This window comes from Amblyomma mixtum, chromosome 10, assembly GCF_055824585.1.
Source record: "Amblyomma mixtum isolate Tamu chromosome 10, ASM5582458v1, whole genome shotgun sequence".
Classification (NCBI taxonomy): domain Eukaryota; kingdom Metazoa; phylum Arthropoda; class Arachnida; order Ixodida; family Ixodidae; genus Amblyomma; species Amblyomma mixtum.
In genome coordinates, this window is record NC_143021.1 from 115,136,303 (window position 1) to 115,154,776 (window position 18,474).

Below are 18,474 nucleotides of genomic sequence, written 5' to 3' on the forward strand. Positions count from 1 at the left end.
TCTAGGCTGCAAAGCGGGAGGGCTGTGAGTTACATCCATCATCTCACTACAGATGCTTGACGACTGCGGAGAAGCCGCGGGTGTGTGGGTTTCAGGCCTTCGCCTTAAAGGGAGAGTCCTGCGGGAGACTGTATATCGTCAGGCTACACTGGCGGCGCCGGAAGAACTGGAGCTGCACTGGCACGGCCGAGGCTCAAAGCAGAGGCCCATTTCACCGGCGTGTCAGGATATCGTGGTGTAGCCTCGGGGCCGGGCTTAGACGGAAGCGTGAGCATGGGACATGACGCATAAGCGGCACACCTCTGCGTCTGTGAGAGGGTTCGCTACCAGCCCGTCTGTTGCAACATTCTTTGCTTGCAGCGTTAAAAAATTCCAAGGAAAGAACAAGGCGCCGTTCGTAAACGCGAGGCTCGCCAGGACTTCGAATTTTGCGTAAGGAAGTGAGGTGCGCGAAGATCATGCAGCAAAATAAGTCAAGCATTTCACAAACGTAACTAGCGCTCACATTCGCCGCATCAGGTGATTAACATTTTTAAATGCATTAATGCCTCTCGGATTGGCCGATCTTAGGGTCCGCAGTAAACTTTAAATAAAGGCGGTGCTATGTTAGAGAAGGCAAACGTAGCAGGGGACGGCATAAAGTTAGGTGGGCGGATGAGATTAAGAAGTTTGCGGGGATACAGTGGCCGCAACTGGCAAAGGACAGGGTTAGTTGGAGAGACACGGGAGAGGCCTTTGCCCTGCAGTGGGCGTAGTCAGGCTGATGATGATGATGATGGGCCAGACCCCCTGGTTGTCCGTCGTCAATTCTGAGTTGATGTTTGATGTTCGTTGTGTGTTGCGGTTGCTTTGTCATCCGGGGCCCACTGTCGAGAGAGAGCGCTTTCTCTCGGAGCTCCTGATATCCACGGGCTGTCTGGCAGGTCCGCCGAGGAGCTGGTTGTGGCGGCGTCCGAGGCGGTGCCGGGCAAGCTTTTCCCCTTCTCGCCCACCTACCACGACGCTTTCCTGCCCAAGGTGCCTGCCGTGGCCGTGCGCAAGGGATTCTTCGCCGCCGACGTCGACCTCCTCATCGGCGTCACTTCGGACGAGGGCGCCTCGGCGCTCGCGTGGCCGCAGCCCAGGCTACACCTGCTGGCAGAGAACCTGGACCACATCGACCGAGCTGCGCTCCACAAGGAACTGCTCGAGGTGAGCCGAGCGCGGGTCATTTTGGTGCGGTAAGGTAAAGGAAAGGGTTTCGGCGCGGCGCTCCGCTCTTCGCCAGCGGGGCGAGGCCTCGAGGTGGGAAAATTGTTCGTCAGCTCGTCCCGTCCGGCCGCGGAGTTTATCCTTTGGCCTAGCGTTGGCCAGCGGTAGCTCGCCACCCTGCTGGTGAATCGAACGACCTCGATTCAGCATCATCATCATTTATTTTAGCCTTAAAGGCCTCTGTTGAGGCATTACATAAGAGGGGGGGGGGGGGGGACAAAGGAAATACAACTGAGAATAACACGTTAATACAACAAAATCTAATGCAATACAATAAAATGAAAAACGATACATCACAGTACAACGTTGGTCAATAATGAATGGCGAAAAGCTGAATTAGGCGGCAACAACAACAACAACAAGAAAAAGAATAAGTGTAACTGGGTGGAGTTTGAGACAAATGGGCGTTATTGTAGTTCTAGCAATAAATGCCTGTTTGTTTCAGTCCGAGTGTCGTTTCTTTGTTAAACGATGAAAACGAATACGCCAAGAACGAAAAATAACAAAAATTGAAAAGAAATCGGTGTGTGTTCAATGAGCGTATCTCGTAATGGCGATGGCTCACGCATTTCAGTCGTGTCACCCGGTTGAGCGCGATTCAGTTTTTTCCTGTTCTTGAGATTACCAACCACTCACTCGCACAGACGCTAGGCTGCCGTAGCTCGAAGTGAAGGCTATATCAACAAGAGGTCGCTTCACTGGCTTGCTGTGCGAAATCTTTTGCCGAAATTATCAGCGATTGTGTATCCCACGACACACAGTGCACTAATTAGTCGATCGCAAGGATCGCAGATTCGTGTTGTCACGCTTGAAGATGAAGAAAGCACTGCAGATGAGTGTGTCCCTGCTTTCCCTTGACGCGGAAATTAGCCGAACACCAAATCGCTAGCTTGCTCGCTGTTTTGTGTTCGCTGCCGAACATAGCAACGAGGGGCCGTATTATATAAGCTATTCATTTTCCTTCGTCGATTTCGCGTCTATTCGGTCCTCTCTTAGCGATCACTGCGATATACTCGAGTGTTTACAAAAATTCAGGGGGCACTTTGTCGATCTTAAGTGCGGTCAGGCGGAAGCCTTTAGCGCGGTGTTGCTGCTAGTGTCACTGATGTGTGGTTAAGATGTTCAGATTCGGCTCTAAGAGTGGAACGCGACTGCGTCTTATAACGTTGCCAGGGAGTCCATAGAACGCCATCGCCCGTTCGGCTGTACGCCTTGCGCGTCGGTAAATTGGTTTTTGAGGAAGGGAAATGTATCTGTCTCGCATGGCGTTGTGGTTAGCGTGCTCGTCTCGTGCTCTGGAGACCCTGGTTCGATTCCTCAACTCGACCAATTTCCTACTCGGTTTTATTTATTTATCTGGTCTGACTAGAAAGGTTAATTAGGCTAATTGGTTAATTAGCAAATTAACTAAACTCACTCCCACATACTTGAAGCATCACTATACCATCCCTTTAATTGGTTGCATGGTTACTAGCCAAAGTAGTGTTGTGCCCCGTTTGAAATTCGCGCACTGTGACGTCACGGCCATTTCGACCAATTGAAAAGCGTGACATTTCTGTCGACAACTGCTTACAACAATGAGGCATTGAAGGCATAGTTTCTTACTATTACCTAGAGGGAAAGCTGGCGGCGCTACACTTCAGCCACCATGGACGCTCAAAGCATCACGGGGCGGTGAGCTACTTGTTGCGGGACAGTGGTATTTTTTCGGGAACACGGAGTGTCATTACTAAAATGTTTCAGTCCGAAAACGCTGTTCGTGTGTGCGCAGACGACTATCGCGCGAACGCAGAGTGCAAAAACCATAGTAGTGAAACCTCAACGACGTACGACGCCAATAAAAGGTTTCCCTTTTCCGAAATGCCATTAAAAAAACCTCTTAAAGTATCAAAGCAACAACATTTTTTTGAAAACATATTTATTTTCAAAAATGCGCTTGTTAATTACGAAATGTTAGTTTTTGTAGTGTTCATTATTTGGCCAATAGGAAAGCTAGCCATCCCTTATTTTGGGCAAACTTTGCACTTAAATGCTTTTCTGCTCATTTGTTGCAATCATTAGACAAGATATTGAATGTTAGGACATTTGTAGTTATCGAGCAGCTTTATTTTTCTACTATTTTTTGGCCAAAAGTTGTGGTTCTGCAGTCGGTAGCTCACCGCCCCATGATGCTCTGAGCGCCCATGGTGGCTGAAGTGGTCTCGAGGGGCCTCCACGCAAACTCCCATAGACGGGTTGCCAGCTTTCCCTCTAGGTAATAGTAAGAAACTCTATGATTCAAGGGTTCCGCCTTAGAAACGTCTACGGCAAGCGACCCTACCATTGCGTGGTTGGCGACTCGACTTGACTGCATATTGGCATTGGCTGCATATCGCATCCAACTGCAGCCAGTGGTTAAGTCCGATCGCCAACCACGCAATGGTCGGGTCGCTTGCCGTAGACGCTTGAAAGCAGCAGGTATATCTCAGTGACCACTGACAGAGGACTGAATGGACGCGAAATGGACGAAGGAAAGTGAATAGCTCATAGAATACGGCCACTGGTGACATTCGGATGTGTTCGAGACTGATTCATGGATGACAAACGCACACTATCGGTAGATGGCATCTCAGCATGAATAAATCGCAGAACATGAGAGCACAGAAGCACGCTATGCGAGAGAAATAACTTTTATTTGCACCCGTCAAAAATGACGGGGGAGAAGGCTTTAGCCTAAACTCCCATTCGTTTCTCCTAATCACCGGCCGGAATCCCTTGGGACTTGGCAGCGGCCAGTACTAGACCGATGACTTTGCGAATGGAGTCCACAACACAAGCAGAGGGCTGGTCGCGGCTGTCGCCACCGTCTCGAGGCGTGGCCTACGCCTTGTCACGTGTCGCAGGCTTGGTATTCTCGCTTTCGTTGGAACATACGTCGTAAGCGTGACGTAACCTTCTCCGATTCGCGGGTCTTTTGAGTGAGGGAGAATTTCGGGAATTTCATTAGTGATTAAAACTTCCTGTTGGGCGAGTTGGTAGTTCATCTTGAAGTAGAAATGTTGTAGCGCAAAGACACGGACAAGAGAGACGAAACACACACGTAAGCGCTTGTGTGTGTGTTTCGTCTCTCTTGTCCGTGTCTCTGTTTGCGCTATAACATTTCTACTTCATTAGTGATTTTCTCAGCAATGCAGGCACCTTCTCGCCCAGAAAAAGGGTTGTAAATGTTTCCGAGGAATAATCTATCCATATGGCTCAGTTGGCGCTTTCCCCTCAGGGTCCCTTTAGGGTTGCTCTAAGTGAGCGCTTCCCGGTTCTCTACGCTGAGTGGTCAGCGGGTAGTGGCGTTAGTGATCATGCAGCGCATCATGTGATCATGCAGCGCATGCAGTCATCATGCAGCGCATCATGGCAAATCGCAACGCTCAGTGGTTGGACCTCAACGACGTCACCAACGTCAGAGTAGTGACGTAACGCGCACTTCGCCACAGACAAATAATAATGAATAATCAATATTTTTCCGCCACAGCAAGGAGCCGTCACTTAATATCTCTATACACTGTGGTAAGCCTCTTGAGAATTTTTATCGTTGAATCAATCGACTGGTCTGTTGACGAGGCGGTCAGTCCATGGAGCAGCGCTGAGAGTAGCGCATAGTATTTTTTAGCGTGCCTCGTTGAGAATATGCGCCACCGCTCACAGGTGCCGTATCAAATCTGGTGCGGTGGTTTAGTGAACCCGTCCAGTGGGGCGAGCTGCTGCAGTGTTGTGTGCAATCCGCTTTATATTATCCGGCAGCCATGATGGCTCCACATAATACTAGGCTACATGTTTCCATTGACCGTGCAAGTTGACCGCCGCCTGGCGGAATAATGCGTCGCACTTTCGTTGCGCATTTTTCTTGCCTACACACTAAACGCGAACATGCCCATCCCATATGGGTGTAAAAAGGGAGTAAATTGTCCGCTACTGCACTTCCTTTTTACTCCTTCCTGTTTAGAGCAAACGTGAGTGGGATATGCTAGAAAGTGGATACGATTTGCCGTTGTAATCCGGGGTTTGACGGAATCCCGTCTGGTCAGGTAGTGGCATAGTAGAATGTAAACTTGGGTCACTGACCACGTCAAAAAGGGGGTTAGTGGATGTTTCGGAACCGCTACGGGTTCCTTGTTCACAATATTGTGAACAAGGAACCCGTAGCGGTTCCGAAACGTCAATTAACCCCCATTTTTGACGTGGTCAGTGACCCATGTTTACATTCTACTACGATTCGCCGTTGTTGCATTCACCTAGACACGACTTTTCGGTCAGCCAGCGCACGTTTCCCTTTAGGCGACCTCTTCGTGGATCGGTGACGCGGCGCCCGAGATCGTGGAGGACGAGTACGCGGCCAAGGCGGCTTCGGACGGCAGCTCCCTGCGACGCCAGTTCGTGGACCACCTGAGCGACCGGCTTTTCGTGTGTCCCATGCACGCGGCCGCGGCGGCCCACGCCTCGCGGGGCGCCGCCGTCTACGCCTACGTGTTCGACCACTGGCCGGCCAAGCGGGCCCGCCTTCCCTGGGCCGGGGTGGGACACGGCATGGACCTGGCCTACGCCTTCGGGCTGCCCCTGGTGGACAGGGAGAACTTCGCCGACGAAGACGTCAGGGCGTCCGAGCAGCTCATCGACATGATCGCCTCCTTCGCCGAGAAAGGGTAGGTCTATAGTCTCTTTCCGAGCTTGCGGCGCTCCGCGACACAGCAGAGATCATAATGAAGGTTCAGCAGCGCAAACACACACATACCAAGAAGGAGACAAGGCACAAACACCAGCGCTGAACTTAGAAGTGATTTTATTGGAGGGAAGAAGCACGTCACAATATACACACGCGAAAAAACAGCGCCCATGTGCAATGTCAACAATCTCCTGGCGCTGGTAAAAGGTAAAACCGCTTTAAAAGCACGTGTGCATCCACAGAACCGCTAAGTTCAGCGCTGGTGTTTGTGCCTTGTCTCCTTCTTGGTCTGTGTGTGTGTGCGCTGTTGAACCTTCATTATGAATCTACACCAACTAGCCCAATCTGCAGTTCTTCTACAGCAGAGGTCACAGCCCCTTGAATTAGGTGTTTTCTGCAGGGTTATCTCACTGTCCTTTTCGACGTATCCTTGAGAGAGAAACAGCAATAGAAAACAGGGGTGTTAGCACACAGTGCCAGGTTGGCACGCTGGGCTTGCATCTTGAGAAGGGGATAAAAGGAGAAAGGAAAAAAAATCAGGGGGCACTTTGGCTGTCTAAAGTGCTGCAAGGCGAAAGCGTTCCCTGGTGCACTGTTTCTTTTTGTATTTCTTGTCATATTTTATTTTTATTTTTGTTGGTTTTTAATTCCCTTCTTTTATATTTTTATTTACTTTATTTGATTTATGAAAGCCGTGCATTCACTACATGGCCTTTATTTATGCTAAAACCTTAAGCCTTCGTGATGGAGTGGTAGTGTCTTCACTTCAGATGCCAAAGGCCCTGGTTCGATTCCCAGCCTCGACAGTATTTTAAGTAGTGACGCCGAAACGCGGACACACTTGCTAACATTCCTTGGTCACGACAGTACGAGGCATTAAAGGCTGTCGCCTTAAAACAGGGGTGTTAAGCAGACAGTGCCAGGTTGGCACGCTGGGCTTGCATCTTGAGAGGTGATAAAAGGAGAAAGAAAACAGATGACAGTACAATTCCCTGAGGAGTATGTAACATGTCCACGTTGTTCTTGGGTGGTAGGCTGTAGACACACTATCGGCTTCTTTTCATTTCACGATTAAAGGAAGTCCGCTGCTGTGAGTCCACTCAAGAATTTCCGCAACGTGCTAACTAGGAGGCTGGCTAACTAATTACAATGTTAGGCACCTTAATTATTATGGCGCCTGTAGCTCGCCGTAAGCAATATCCACATAAATTTTCAGAATTTCGAAAACGGGGCTACCCTTGCCGTTAGAACACAACAAATTCCGGCATTTTGGACTAGTTGCGTGCTCTGGAGAAGTTGATTTACATGCAAAGTTCTCAATAGAGCACGCATTTTTGGCGCGATGTAGCCATAGTTCGTTGGGGCACAGTTCCGAGGGTAACTGCGCTTTCGAAATTCTAAAAACTGATACGGATACTACCACAGGTGGGCTACACGCCTTTCAATAACTAAGCAGCCTAACAGTAAGGATTAAAAACTTAACTGCTCAATATTTGCTAACCAGGCCGCTAATTAGCATGTTTTAGCTGAATTTCGATGTAATACACTGCAGTAAGACATGATGTCGGACTAGTTGATTAATAAGATCGGCAAATATAAAACTGCGCGAAGAAGACGGGCTAGCAGGAGGACACAAAGACGCACACACAAAGCTAAGATATAACAGGCAAGATACAAACACAAAGAAATCATGCTTGAGGCCGCGACTAATAAAATGCAAAGGCAACGTGTGCATTAAAACCGATGGAGAGTCTGGGTATGCCCATATACGAATTCTATCTTTTTTGATAACAATGAAGGAGGTGAACTAATGCATTTGTCGCGCTTTATGGCGGTGTACAGTGCCTCCATAATTTCTATTTTCGTTTTTTTTGCTGCGAAAAAACACTACGCGAGTCGCCGAGCCATTTCGCCGAGGTGATCAAAGGCCACACTGCGCATGCGCGAGGAGCAGTGACGTCACACGGCACACAGCTGGCGCGCCGCCGCCGCCGTCGCTGCGCGGGTGACTCAGAGGTGCCGCCGCCGCGCTCGCCAGTTGCGCATGCGCAGTAGCGGCGCATAGCTAGCGTGCCGGGGCCGCCGCCGCTGCCGCGCGCTCTCCGTCGCCTCTCTCTCTCTCCTCTCCGTTGCTTTCGCAATCCTCCAGGTTTAACCAGACCTAAACCACTGCCAATTTTTTGTCTTTGTCTCCGATAGGAATTTCGTTTTCTCCAGATAAGGTCCGCAGCTTTTGCCGTTGCATGTGATGCAGTGTAGACGGAGATTACTGACCGCACCAGTGCGCATGCGTCTTTGTATTCTCCTCCCGTGCCGTCTTCTTCACGTAGTTTTATATTTGCTGATGTAATACACCGCTGACAACGCTATGCCGGAAAAAGCGCTTTTCTAAGTCAAAAAGCCTGTATTTAAAATTTGTGGAAAGCCTTAAGTGAAACACCCTGTGTAATCCTGAAGGTTAATCCTTCACTAAGAGAAGCTTGAATTCAGAGAAGATGTAGTAATAAATCATCTGGCTCAATGGTCTCCTAAAAAATGGACGCTGACTTTCCGCTGTCGCGCTCATCGCAGCGCTTTAGCGGCAGTGTTCTGGCAGTACAATGGCAACCAGAGAGCCTAGTATTGGGCTCCTGATCCGCGATTTGTGTGGTGGGCAGAAATATGATTTTGCCAACTTAGCAATATGTTTGCCGACTTGCCAGCAGTCATGTCAGATAGTGTTGTTCAAGATAAACTTTTCTGAAGAAGTTAGCGCAAAAAAAACGGACAAGGGACAGAAAGAAAGGACACATCAGGCATTCACCTTTGTCCTTTCTTTCTGTCCCTTGTCCGTTTTTTTTGCGCTAACTTTTTCAGAAAATGCATCACCAACTAGCCCGGCAGCTCGCTCTTCAAGATAAACTGTCCTCAAAATTTATTAAATGAAGAGAACAATTTGTATAGTCTAAGCCTAGGATATTATTTTTTATTTCACGCCATTAATTTTATTCTGGGTACTGAAAGGAAGTTAGTATCGCCAGAGTCCTTGAAGTTGTGGTCCCGAAAATTCCATTGCAGTTTTATACAGACAACGCTGACTGCTAGATCAGCGCTGAATCGCCCCGTATAATTCGCCTGTCCCTGTTATATGAAACTTGTAAAAAATAAACTTAGATGAAAATGGCAGGCCTCATGGGACAACGAAGTTAACTACAAGCTACATTTAGTAAAGCCTGTCCTTGTTGAATGGGAGACCTGCGGGCACCAGGAACGTTTTATGGTAATGATTTCATGTCATGTATGTTTATGGATTGACCCACAACCTCATGAAGATTGGCAAGAGGCACGTAGTCCGGGTTGTTTGCTCTGCACCGAACAAGGCAATGAGCATGTGTGCTCGAGTCAACAGGCAAAAGAAGAAGCAATGCCAGATCGCGCACCGAACAAGATTCAGCAAGTGTGTTAAAGGTGTGGTTTATAATATCCCTCTGGCCTGTGGCAAACAATATATAGGGCAGACGGGAAGGTGCCTTGTAGTTGGACTACCACAGGGTTCTATTTTAGGACCGATACTATTCCTTCTGTATATTAACGACATAGTGAACATACCTCAGACTAAGAATATTATTATTTACGCAGATGATACTAATGTGTTCTTTTCAGGAAATAATATGGCTATCTTAGAAAAAGAAGCAAACGTATGGCTACAAGAACTTTCTTCATGGCTGGAATCTAACCAATTGAAACTAAATGTTGAAAAGACTAAATATGTCGTATTTAGAGCCAAAAACAAGATGATTACTGAAAGTTTTCAACTGAAATTTCAAAATTCAACTCTACTTCGTGAAAATTCAATAAAATTTTTAGGAGTAATTTTCGAGCAGCACTTACTGTGGAATGACCATTCAGATTATTTACGCAGTAAAGTATCGCGGTCAGTGGGCATAATAAACAGACTACGAATGCTTGTACCTGTCAGATGCAAACTACAGCTATACTACTCTTTAGTTCACTCCTATATACATTACGGCCTACTTGTGTGGGGAACAACAACACTTACTAATATAGCAAGATTATTTGCGCTGCAAAAAAGGGCTATCCGAGCTGTATTCAACCTTACACTCAGCCAAGACACAGGGGAGGTTTTTAGAAAGCACAAGTTACTTAAGATACAAACAATGTATGACAAAAAACTGGCTATATACATAAAGAATCAAATAAAATACAGTAAAGAAACGTTTCAGAACACATATCTGCACATGCCTGGACTATATAACTTCCGAACAGCTAGTTTCCATGTTTCAAAGTCCCGTACAAATTATGGCCACCAAATGTTGACATTTATGATACCGCGAGTTCTAAATGCTTACGCCCCGCTACTTTCTATGGCAATGGAAAAACGAAGTGACCAAAGCTATAAAAGAGCCGTGCATGATATGCTACTTTCGTGACAGTGCTGTATAAGTAAACACCGTTGTATCTTTTTTGGTATCAAATCTGTATACTACTGCTAATTAAATTTTAACCTGCGTTTTTTTTTTCTGTTCGAAGTCGGTTGCTGTCAAATGCTTTGAATGTTTGTTTTAATTTGTTGTTTGTTTTTGTATAGGAGGGCAGGCCTTAGTCAGGTGTTGTTTAACGCCTTTTGCCTGCTCGTCCTTGGTTTACGTATGCATTGTAAACCAAAAATAAACCAATAAAAAAAAATGATAGGATAAGGGAACATGCATCATCGCTATCAGGTGCCCCAAGCAGCAATCTAGCCCTGCATTGCAGAGATTGTAAAGAAAACAAAAAAGGCAAAAAAGTGCGCAATTGTGAGCCCAAGTTGCATGAAGTTCAAGTCATGAAAAGGTATGCAGACCAAGTGACACGTGAGATCCTTGAGGCATTGGCGATACGGGAAACAGGACAGCGGTGCGTTAGTACACCATCAATCTCTCTATCAAGAAAAGAAATTTCCTTCTTGAACGAACCCCGCGGGAGATAAAAGCAAGATCTTTTTGACAAGGGAACAAAAAGCGCGGGTTTTCCAATAAAATTTTAGTTGACAGTCAGCTTCGTCTACGTCCTGTGTGTTCCTTTTTGTGTCTGCGTTTTGTTATTTCGGCTGTTCCCACCAAGAAGGATGAACCAACTAGCTCAGTTTTCTATTCTTTTAAGATTTCATGTCGTCTGCGCATTGGACATGCACACATTACACACAGCTTCCTGCTTGCAAAACAAGAAAAACTAGTGTGCGAAAAATGCGGAGACGAACTTACAATTAATCCCATTTTATTCCCATGCTTGAAACTTGAAAAAATAAGGAAAAAGTACTTCACTCAATTTTGCAATGAACACATTCCTTTTCACCCTAGACTTGTCTTAAGCGACAATGCAATTGCTGACATATCCTCGGTTTTTAGCTTTTTAAGAGAAGCACGTTTTCTCAAGAGACTATAAAGTGTGATCCACAGCTTTGCTCTACTTTTTATACACCCCAGCCGCTTTCTCATTCCTGAGAAGAATGCTGAGGTTTTTACTTGATTGGTTGGGAACCCCGGGATCCTTGCCCAGCCGAGGATTGCCACTGAGGTTACTCGACCTTTTTTAAGCGTTTTAATGCTAATATATCCAAACTTTTTCTCCCTGCATTACAGTGTAGCAGCAACTAAATTTTTAGGCTCTTTACACTACCGATTTTTTTCGCTTTTTAGTAAAATTCTACAGAAATCAATTTTCCTACTCCTTGAGCAAGGCGCATGATAGCCTTAGATGCTTATGCGCCACTAAACCCAACACAACACAACACAAGACAACACAACATCCTGTTATATAGTTTTGTAGTTTGCCGGTCCATGCAATGCCAGCGACTTCGGCAAGCTTAGATAGTGGCACCGCGGTGGCACTCAGCAAGAACGCTGGTGTACTCGGCGGAATCCAGGGTGTCGACCTTGGTGCCCCTTGTAATTGCCTTCTAGAGAAATAAAAAAAAAAATAAAACTGTTAAGAAGCCTGTCATTGAAACAGCTGTGACGGCGTCTCGGCGGTGACAGCGACGCTGCCGACCACTTGGCGCTCAAGCTTCCTTGCCAGATCGATCGATCGATCGATCGATCAATCAATCAATCAATCAATCAATCAATCAATCAATCAATCAATCAATCAATCAATCAATCAATCAATCAATCAATCAATCAATCAATCAATCAATCAATCAATCAATCAATCAATCAATCAATCAATCAATCAATCAATCAATCAATCAATCAATCAATCAATCAATCAATCAATCAATCAATCAATCAATCAATCAATCAATCAATCAATCAATCAATCAATCAATCAATCAATAAATAAATAAATAAATAAATAAATAAATAAATAAATAAATAAATAAATAAATAAATAAATAAATAAATAAATAAATAAATAAATAAATAAATAAATAAATAAATAAATAAATAAATAAATAAATAAATAAATAAATAAATAAATAAATAAATAAATAAATCAATTTTTTATTTTGACATAGTGATGTATCGCTGGTTCCGTTTGATTCAATTATATGTCGGTTCGAACAACCCTAATGTATTGCATTTCTGTACCATTTTTGTATATTATTTAGTGTGTATTATTATTTTATTATCTGTATATATTTACAAGGACTGTTTATGATGCGTCTGCTTTGTAAGTGATGGCAAAGACAGCCTTTCTTTTTGTTGTATAATGCAATAGCGCTCCTGCTGCTGTACCCAGGCGAGGACAAGACCCAGTCAGGAGGTTTAGCACCTCCTTGTGTCTTGCCTCGTGGGCAATACCTGTATGTTGCCCTAAGGAGAAATAAACAAAAAAATAAATAAAAAGATATTGAGCGCAGTCGTCCTCCGTGCGCCTTAATTGATCCTGAGTGTTCACTTCACTGAGGAATTGTTTTTTGAATTTTTTCTTTATTTATTCTAAGAAACAGTACACAAACAGTTTGTTGGACCCATAGCCTTTACGGCTAGTGAGGGGTCCAAATACAAAACAAGCACAATATTACTGCAGACCATGTAAATAAAAAACTTCAAGATTAACACACACAATTCAATTCATTCCTACATTTCCATGGAAATTAAATAGTGTTTTAAAGATGCCGAAAAGTTGTTTTCTCCTTTAACTTCTTTTGGGATTTCTTTCGACACATGGGCTCTGCTGTATTCTAGTAGTCTCCGGCCGTACATATTATAACAAGGTAGTAAAATTAAATAGGTTGTTAGTTGCAGCTCTTGTTTGTTTCATTGGTGATCTAAATAAACTAAGGGGCAGGGGGTTGTTAGATTTTATTACATTGTTTACTATTTCAGCTATCTTCAGTTTATATGCCATTGATAGGGGTGAGATACGAAGCTGCTTAAAGAGTGGCCTACAGGGGTATGTACTATTTGAATAAGTTATCATAAGAATAGCTCGTTTTTGAAGGCGAGAAACAGGATCTTCGTATGTTTTATATGCACCACCCCATGATCGTTTTGCTGTGCACGTCTTTGCAGTGTACCCAAGTCGCCAGCTCGTTCTCCCTGGCCCAAGTACACTGCCGACGAACCCGTCTCCCTGCTCTTGACGAACAACACCGCCACCGAGGTCCACAGCTTCCACGCCGAGCGCTGCAGCCTGTGGAGCATTTGACTTGCTCCCGCCACGTCCAGGACGGAAAACGCCTTGTCGGCGAGGCTGGCTCGGTGGCTTAGCGCGTCAGAGGGGCCATGTGATCAAAGCCTGTTGTATAATTCGATGCCTGTCAGATGACCTCAAAGTGCCCATTCGAGCCCTTTCGGTCAACATTATGTATGTACAGCGCGAAAAACGAAGACAGGGGAAGAAACACGCAAACAAACAAGCGCTGACTATCAACTGAAACTTTATTAGGAAATACTCGACGTTGTCTTCAGGCACAGAAATCAGAAGTGCCGGGAAACAGTAGAGGCGTATCTGATCGCCACATCGCGCATCCCGTGCGTTGAAAAACCTTCGGTGGCTTTACACCAGGTAGAACTGAACTATCTACAGAGCACTGCTGCAGTGCAATGAGGCTAATGCGCACGTATGGTTTGGTTTGCTGCTTCTGTTGTTTTTGTTGTGTTTCATGCTTCGTGCGCCTGCGCGTACTGGGTTGAAGCCTTTATAAGCACGAGTATTTCCTAAAAAAATTACAGCTTATAGTCAGCGCTTGTTTGTTTGCATGTTTCTTCCCCTGTCTTCGTTTTTCGCGCTGTACATAATGTTGAACGTTCACCAACTCGTCCAGTTTTCGGTCCTGCTTAAGGCCCCCTTCCGGTCCCTCGCCCCTGTACTCCCCGCTGGGTGGCTTTTCTGCCAATCCCGGTTGCGGCTGGTCACGTGGTGCCGCTGCGTAGCAGAGGATGTAGGAGACGCCGCGCGGAGCCGCAGCCTCAGCGACAGATTGATTGAAAAGTAGCAGAGGATGTAGGAGACGCCGCGCGGAGCCGCAGCCTCAGCGACAGATTGATTGAAAAGTAGCAGAGGATGTAGGAGACGCCGCGCGGAGCCGCAGCCTCAGCGACAGGTTGATTGAAAATTAGCAGAGGATGTAGGAGACGCCGCGCGGAGCCGCAGCCTCAGCGACAGATTGATTGAAAAGTAGCAGAGGATGTAGGAGACGCCGGGCGTAGCCGCAGCCTACGCGACAGATTGATTGAAAAGTAGCAGAGGATGTAGGAGACGCCGGGCGGAGCCGCAGCCTACGCGACAGATTGATTGAAAAGTAGCAGAGGATGTAGGAGATGCCGCGCTGAGCCGCAGCCTACGCGACAGATTGATTGAAAAGTAGCAGAGGATTTAGGAGACGCCGCGCGGAGCCGCAGCCTCAGCGACAGATTGATTGAAAAGTAGCAGAGGATGTAGGAGACGCCGCGCGGAGCCGCAGCCTCAGCGACAGATTGATTGAAAAGTAGCAGAGGATGTAGGAGACGCCGCGCGGAGCCGCAGCCTCAGCGACAGATTGATTGAAAAGTAGCAGAGGATGTAGGAGACGCCGCGCGGAGCCGCAGCCTCAGCGACAGATTGATTGAAAAGTAGCAGAGGATGTAGGAGACGCCGCGCGGAGCCGCAGCCTCAGCGACAGATTGATTGAAAAGTAGCAGAGGATGTAGGAGACGCCGCGCGGAGCCGCAGCCTCAGCGACAGATTGATTGAAAAGTAGCAGAGGATGTAGGAGACGCCGCGCGGAGCCGCAGCCTCAGCGACAGATTGATTGAAAAGTAGCAGAGGATGTAGGAGACGCCGGGCGGAGCCGCAGCCTCAGCGACAGATTGATTGAAAAGTAGCAGAGGATGTAGGAGACGCCGCGAGGAGCCGCAGCCTCAGCGACAGATTGATTGAAAAGTAGCAGAGGATGTAGGAGACGCCGGGGGGAGCCGCAGCCTCAGCGACAGATTGATTGAAAAGTAGCAGAGGATGTAGGAGACGCCGCGCGGAGCCGCAGCCTCAGCGACAGATTGATTGAAAAGTAGCAGAGGATGTAGGAGACGCCGCGCGGAGCCGCAGCCTACGCGACAGATTGATTGAAAAGTAGCAGAGGATGTAGGAGACGCCGCGCGGAGCCGCAGCCTCAGCGACAGATCGATTGAAAAGTAGCAGAGGATGTAGGAGACGCCGGGCGGAGCCGCAGCCTACGCGACAGATTGATTGAAAAGTAGCAGAGGATGTAGGAGACGCCGCGCGGAGCCGCAGCCTACGCGACAGATTGATTGAAAAGTAGCAGAGGATGTAGGAGACGCCGCGCGGAGCCGCAGCCTACGCGACAGATTGATTGAAAAGTAGCAGAGGATGTAGGAGACGCCGCGCGGAGCCGCAGCCTACGCGACAGATTGATTGAAAAGTAGCAGAGGATGTAGGAGACGCCGCGCGGAGCCGCAGCCTACGCGACAGATTGATTGAAAACAACATTTGAACAATGGCAGGTACTGGAGCCTTGGGTGGTCCGCCTATTCCGGCAGCCCGGAAGGCGAAATTCTAGAGGCCCGTGTACTGTGCGACGTCAGTGCGCGTTAAAGAACCCCAGGTGGTCGAAATTTCCGGAGCCCTTCACTACGGCGTCCCTCATAGGCTGAGTCGCTTTGGGACGTTAAACATCAATAAACTAATCCAAACCTATTCCGGCAGCCCACTGGCCTGCGCCGCAGCCTGGGCCCTGTGAACCAGTCCTCGTAGCTACTCGGGGTCCTCGCAATACAGAATGGCCTCCGGCTGCTCTAAATTGGGATTAGGAATCCTGTAAATAGCGGGATTTAATTGGCATGCCCACACTATGTGAAAAGCCTTAGCTATTTCTGTACAGTGTGGACACTGTGGTTTGTAGAGTGAGGGGTACCACTGGTGGAGTTTAAGTGGAGTTACGAGAGTGTCTGGTTGTAGTCGGCGAAGGGTATGTTCTTCTGCCGTGTCTAGAGTTTTCCGCCTCATCACGGATTACCGGTGGAGGTCACCGTGTGAGAGGTGTTCTTACGACGACGCGTCAGTTGCTAGTGCGCTCTTGTCCTGTCCGTTCTCTTTGTGTTTTTTCGTGTTTTTCTGTGCGCCATTTTTGATGGACCGGTGAAAGTTGATTCCACGCTGCTTCCATTGGAAAGCAGATGACCTGACAGGCATCGAAATTACAGGAGGCGTTGGTGTGACGTTTGAACCGAGCGTTGTATCCCAATCGTCATTGTCACCAGTTACGTCAAGTCCGCTGGAGGCCAAAGCCCTCTTGCATTGATCTCTCCGATTAATGTTTTTTTTGTGTGTGCAAGCCCGGTCTTCCTATCCCAGTTTGCTTACTGACGTCACCACTTTACCTTCAAGCCGCTATAAGGATATCATAGTGTCCATTAAATCACCTTTAGAGAACGCCAGTTGCCTATTCTTCTTCTCACATATACTGCCCGTTCCTATTTCCTGGTCTTGATAGCCGCCAGTGTAATATATTGGTTCCTGCTTGTTACCTAACTTCCTCTGATGATCATTTCCTTTTCATCGCTCGCTGCGCTATATTACTCCTAATTTTTAGCTGTTTCGGAAACCTGAAATTTCTCGCCTTATCTACGAGTACGTTCTGTTAGGTTGGTTGAATAATTTCCTACTCTTCAATATTTCTTAATAAGCAGTAATTAAATGATACATGCAGGACTTCATGACCCAGTACTAGACTGGCATTGCCGGTATCTTCCAGAGTGAGAACGATCTTTGTGCTGCCGCGCATTGAGCGTTTTTCATGCGTTCGTACCGGTAGCTCCGATATGCAAGGAAACAGTCAGTTTACATGAAAGAGCGAATTGTGTTATTACTTTTTGCGTGAAGTTAAAAATATTTCTCGGGCGTATTCTGCACAGTGGAAAACTACATAGAACGAATAAAGAATTGTCACTCGTACTTTCCGAGGAATCAATGGTTGAAAGCCGATAACGTGTCACCTTCCATGCTCGAGCTTCCTCTACGTTGCCTAACATAGGCGCAGCTTTTCTGTGCTGTACGGAGAAACCAAGCAACAGTGCAGCTCTGGCTGCAGTTCTACCAGTCTCTTTTTTTTATTTGCCGACAGTCTTGTCTCGCGCCACCGATGCTTGAACCCAGTCACCCTCATGAATGAGTCGGATGCCTTTGACTGCAATTTATGCTTTGTGAAAGACATTTATGCAGTAGATTCAGCTGTGGCTGCATGGGTTTCTGTCCGGAACTCATGTCTGGAAAGGGAAAGCCACTGCGGTTTGATTTCCATATAATATTTGCAGTTTTCTCGCCCTTGTAAAATACCTGATAATGACCATGTGTTATTGTAGTTTGACGGGCTTGTGATCTCCACATTTTTAATCCTGTAAAATGTGGCTGCACTTGCTGTCACGTGATGTAACGACAGTGAACCCCGAATAGCCTACGCGGTGCAGGTTGGAGTATGGGCGGATCGTAGAAATGCGCATACTCCCGGTGTGCTCCTGGTTCGCCAACCTGGCGGCTGCTGTGATATCGATGCAAATGTAACCGGCGAAGGCGGGCTAGTTGGTGGTTGACAATGGAGTGCATATTGCAACCGCGCAAAACGACGCAGAATGAAGAGAGGAAAGCACAGGACAAAACGCTGAACTTCTCGTCGTTTTGCGCGGTTGCAATATGCACTCCAATAGCAATGCAAGCCATCTACACTCTTTGAATATGAGAATTTCTGGCTTTGTGCGGCTGTCTTCATTGAGAAATTTGGTGGCGGAAGCATGATGTAAATACTCTTTCGCAATAAAGTTTGAGTTGAGCAATGTTCATGGTTGCCGAATGCAGGGAATTCATGGCATAGTCCGACCAGACCGGTGGCTTCTTGGAGCCTTGACAAACTATTGCAATCTCTATAATGCAGAGAAGGACGGCATCATCCCTTTATTTTATTTATTTATTTTTTACATACTGCAGGCCGTGAGGCCCCAGCAGGAGGGGGTACAGGAACAGACCACTAATTGAGCAATAATACCAAAGTGCAAAGAGAACACGAGCAGCGGGAAATGCCATTAAAGAGAAAAAAAACAACTAAGAAACCA

General features: G+C 46.8%; 1 protein-coding gene across 1 annotated transcript in view; it reads left to right on the forward strand.

Annotated features, from left to right (window-relative positions):
• Nucleotides 1–18,202, forward strand: part of LOC149326725 (acetylcholinesterase-like) — a 67,227-nt gene extending 49,025 nt beyond the window's left edge. The window contains exons 5-7 of the mRNA XM_089563455.1: nt 924–1,191; nt 5,563–5,927; nt 13,444–18,202. Coding sequence (XP_089419581.1) covers nt 924–1,191; nt 5,563–5,927; nt 13,444–13,579 — 769 coding nt within the window. The 3' untranslated portion in view covers nt 13,580–18,202. The remainder of the gene's footprint in view (nt 1–923; nt 1,192–5,562; nt 5,928–13,443) is intronic.
• The last annotated feature ends 272 nt before the right edge of the window (nt 18,203–18,474 follow it).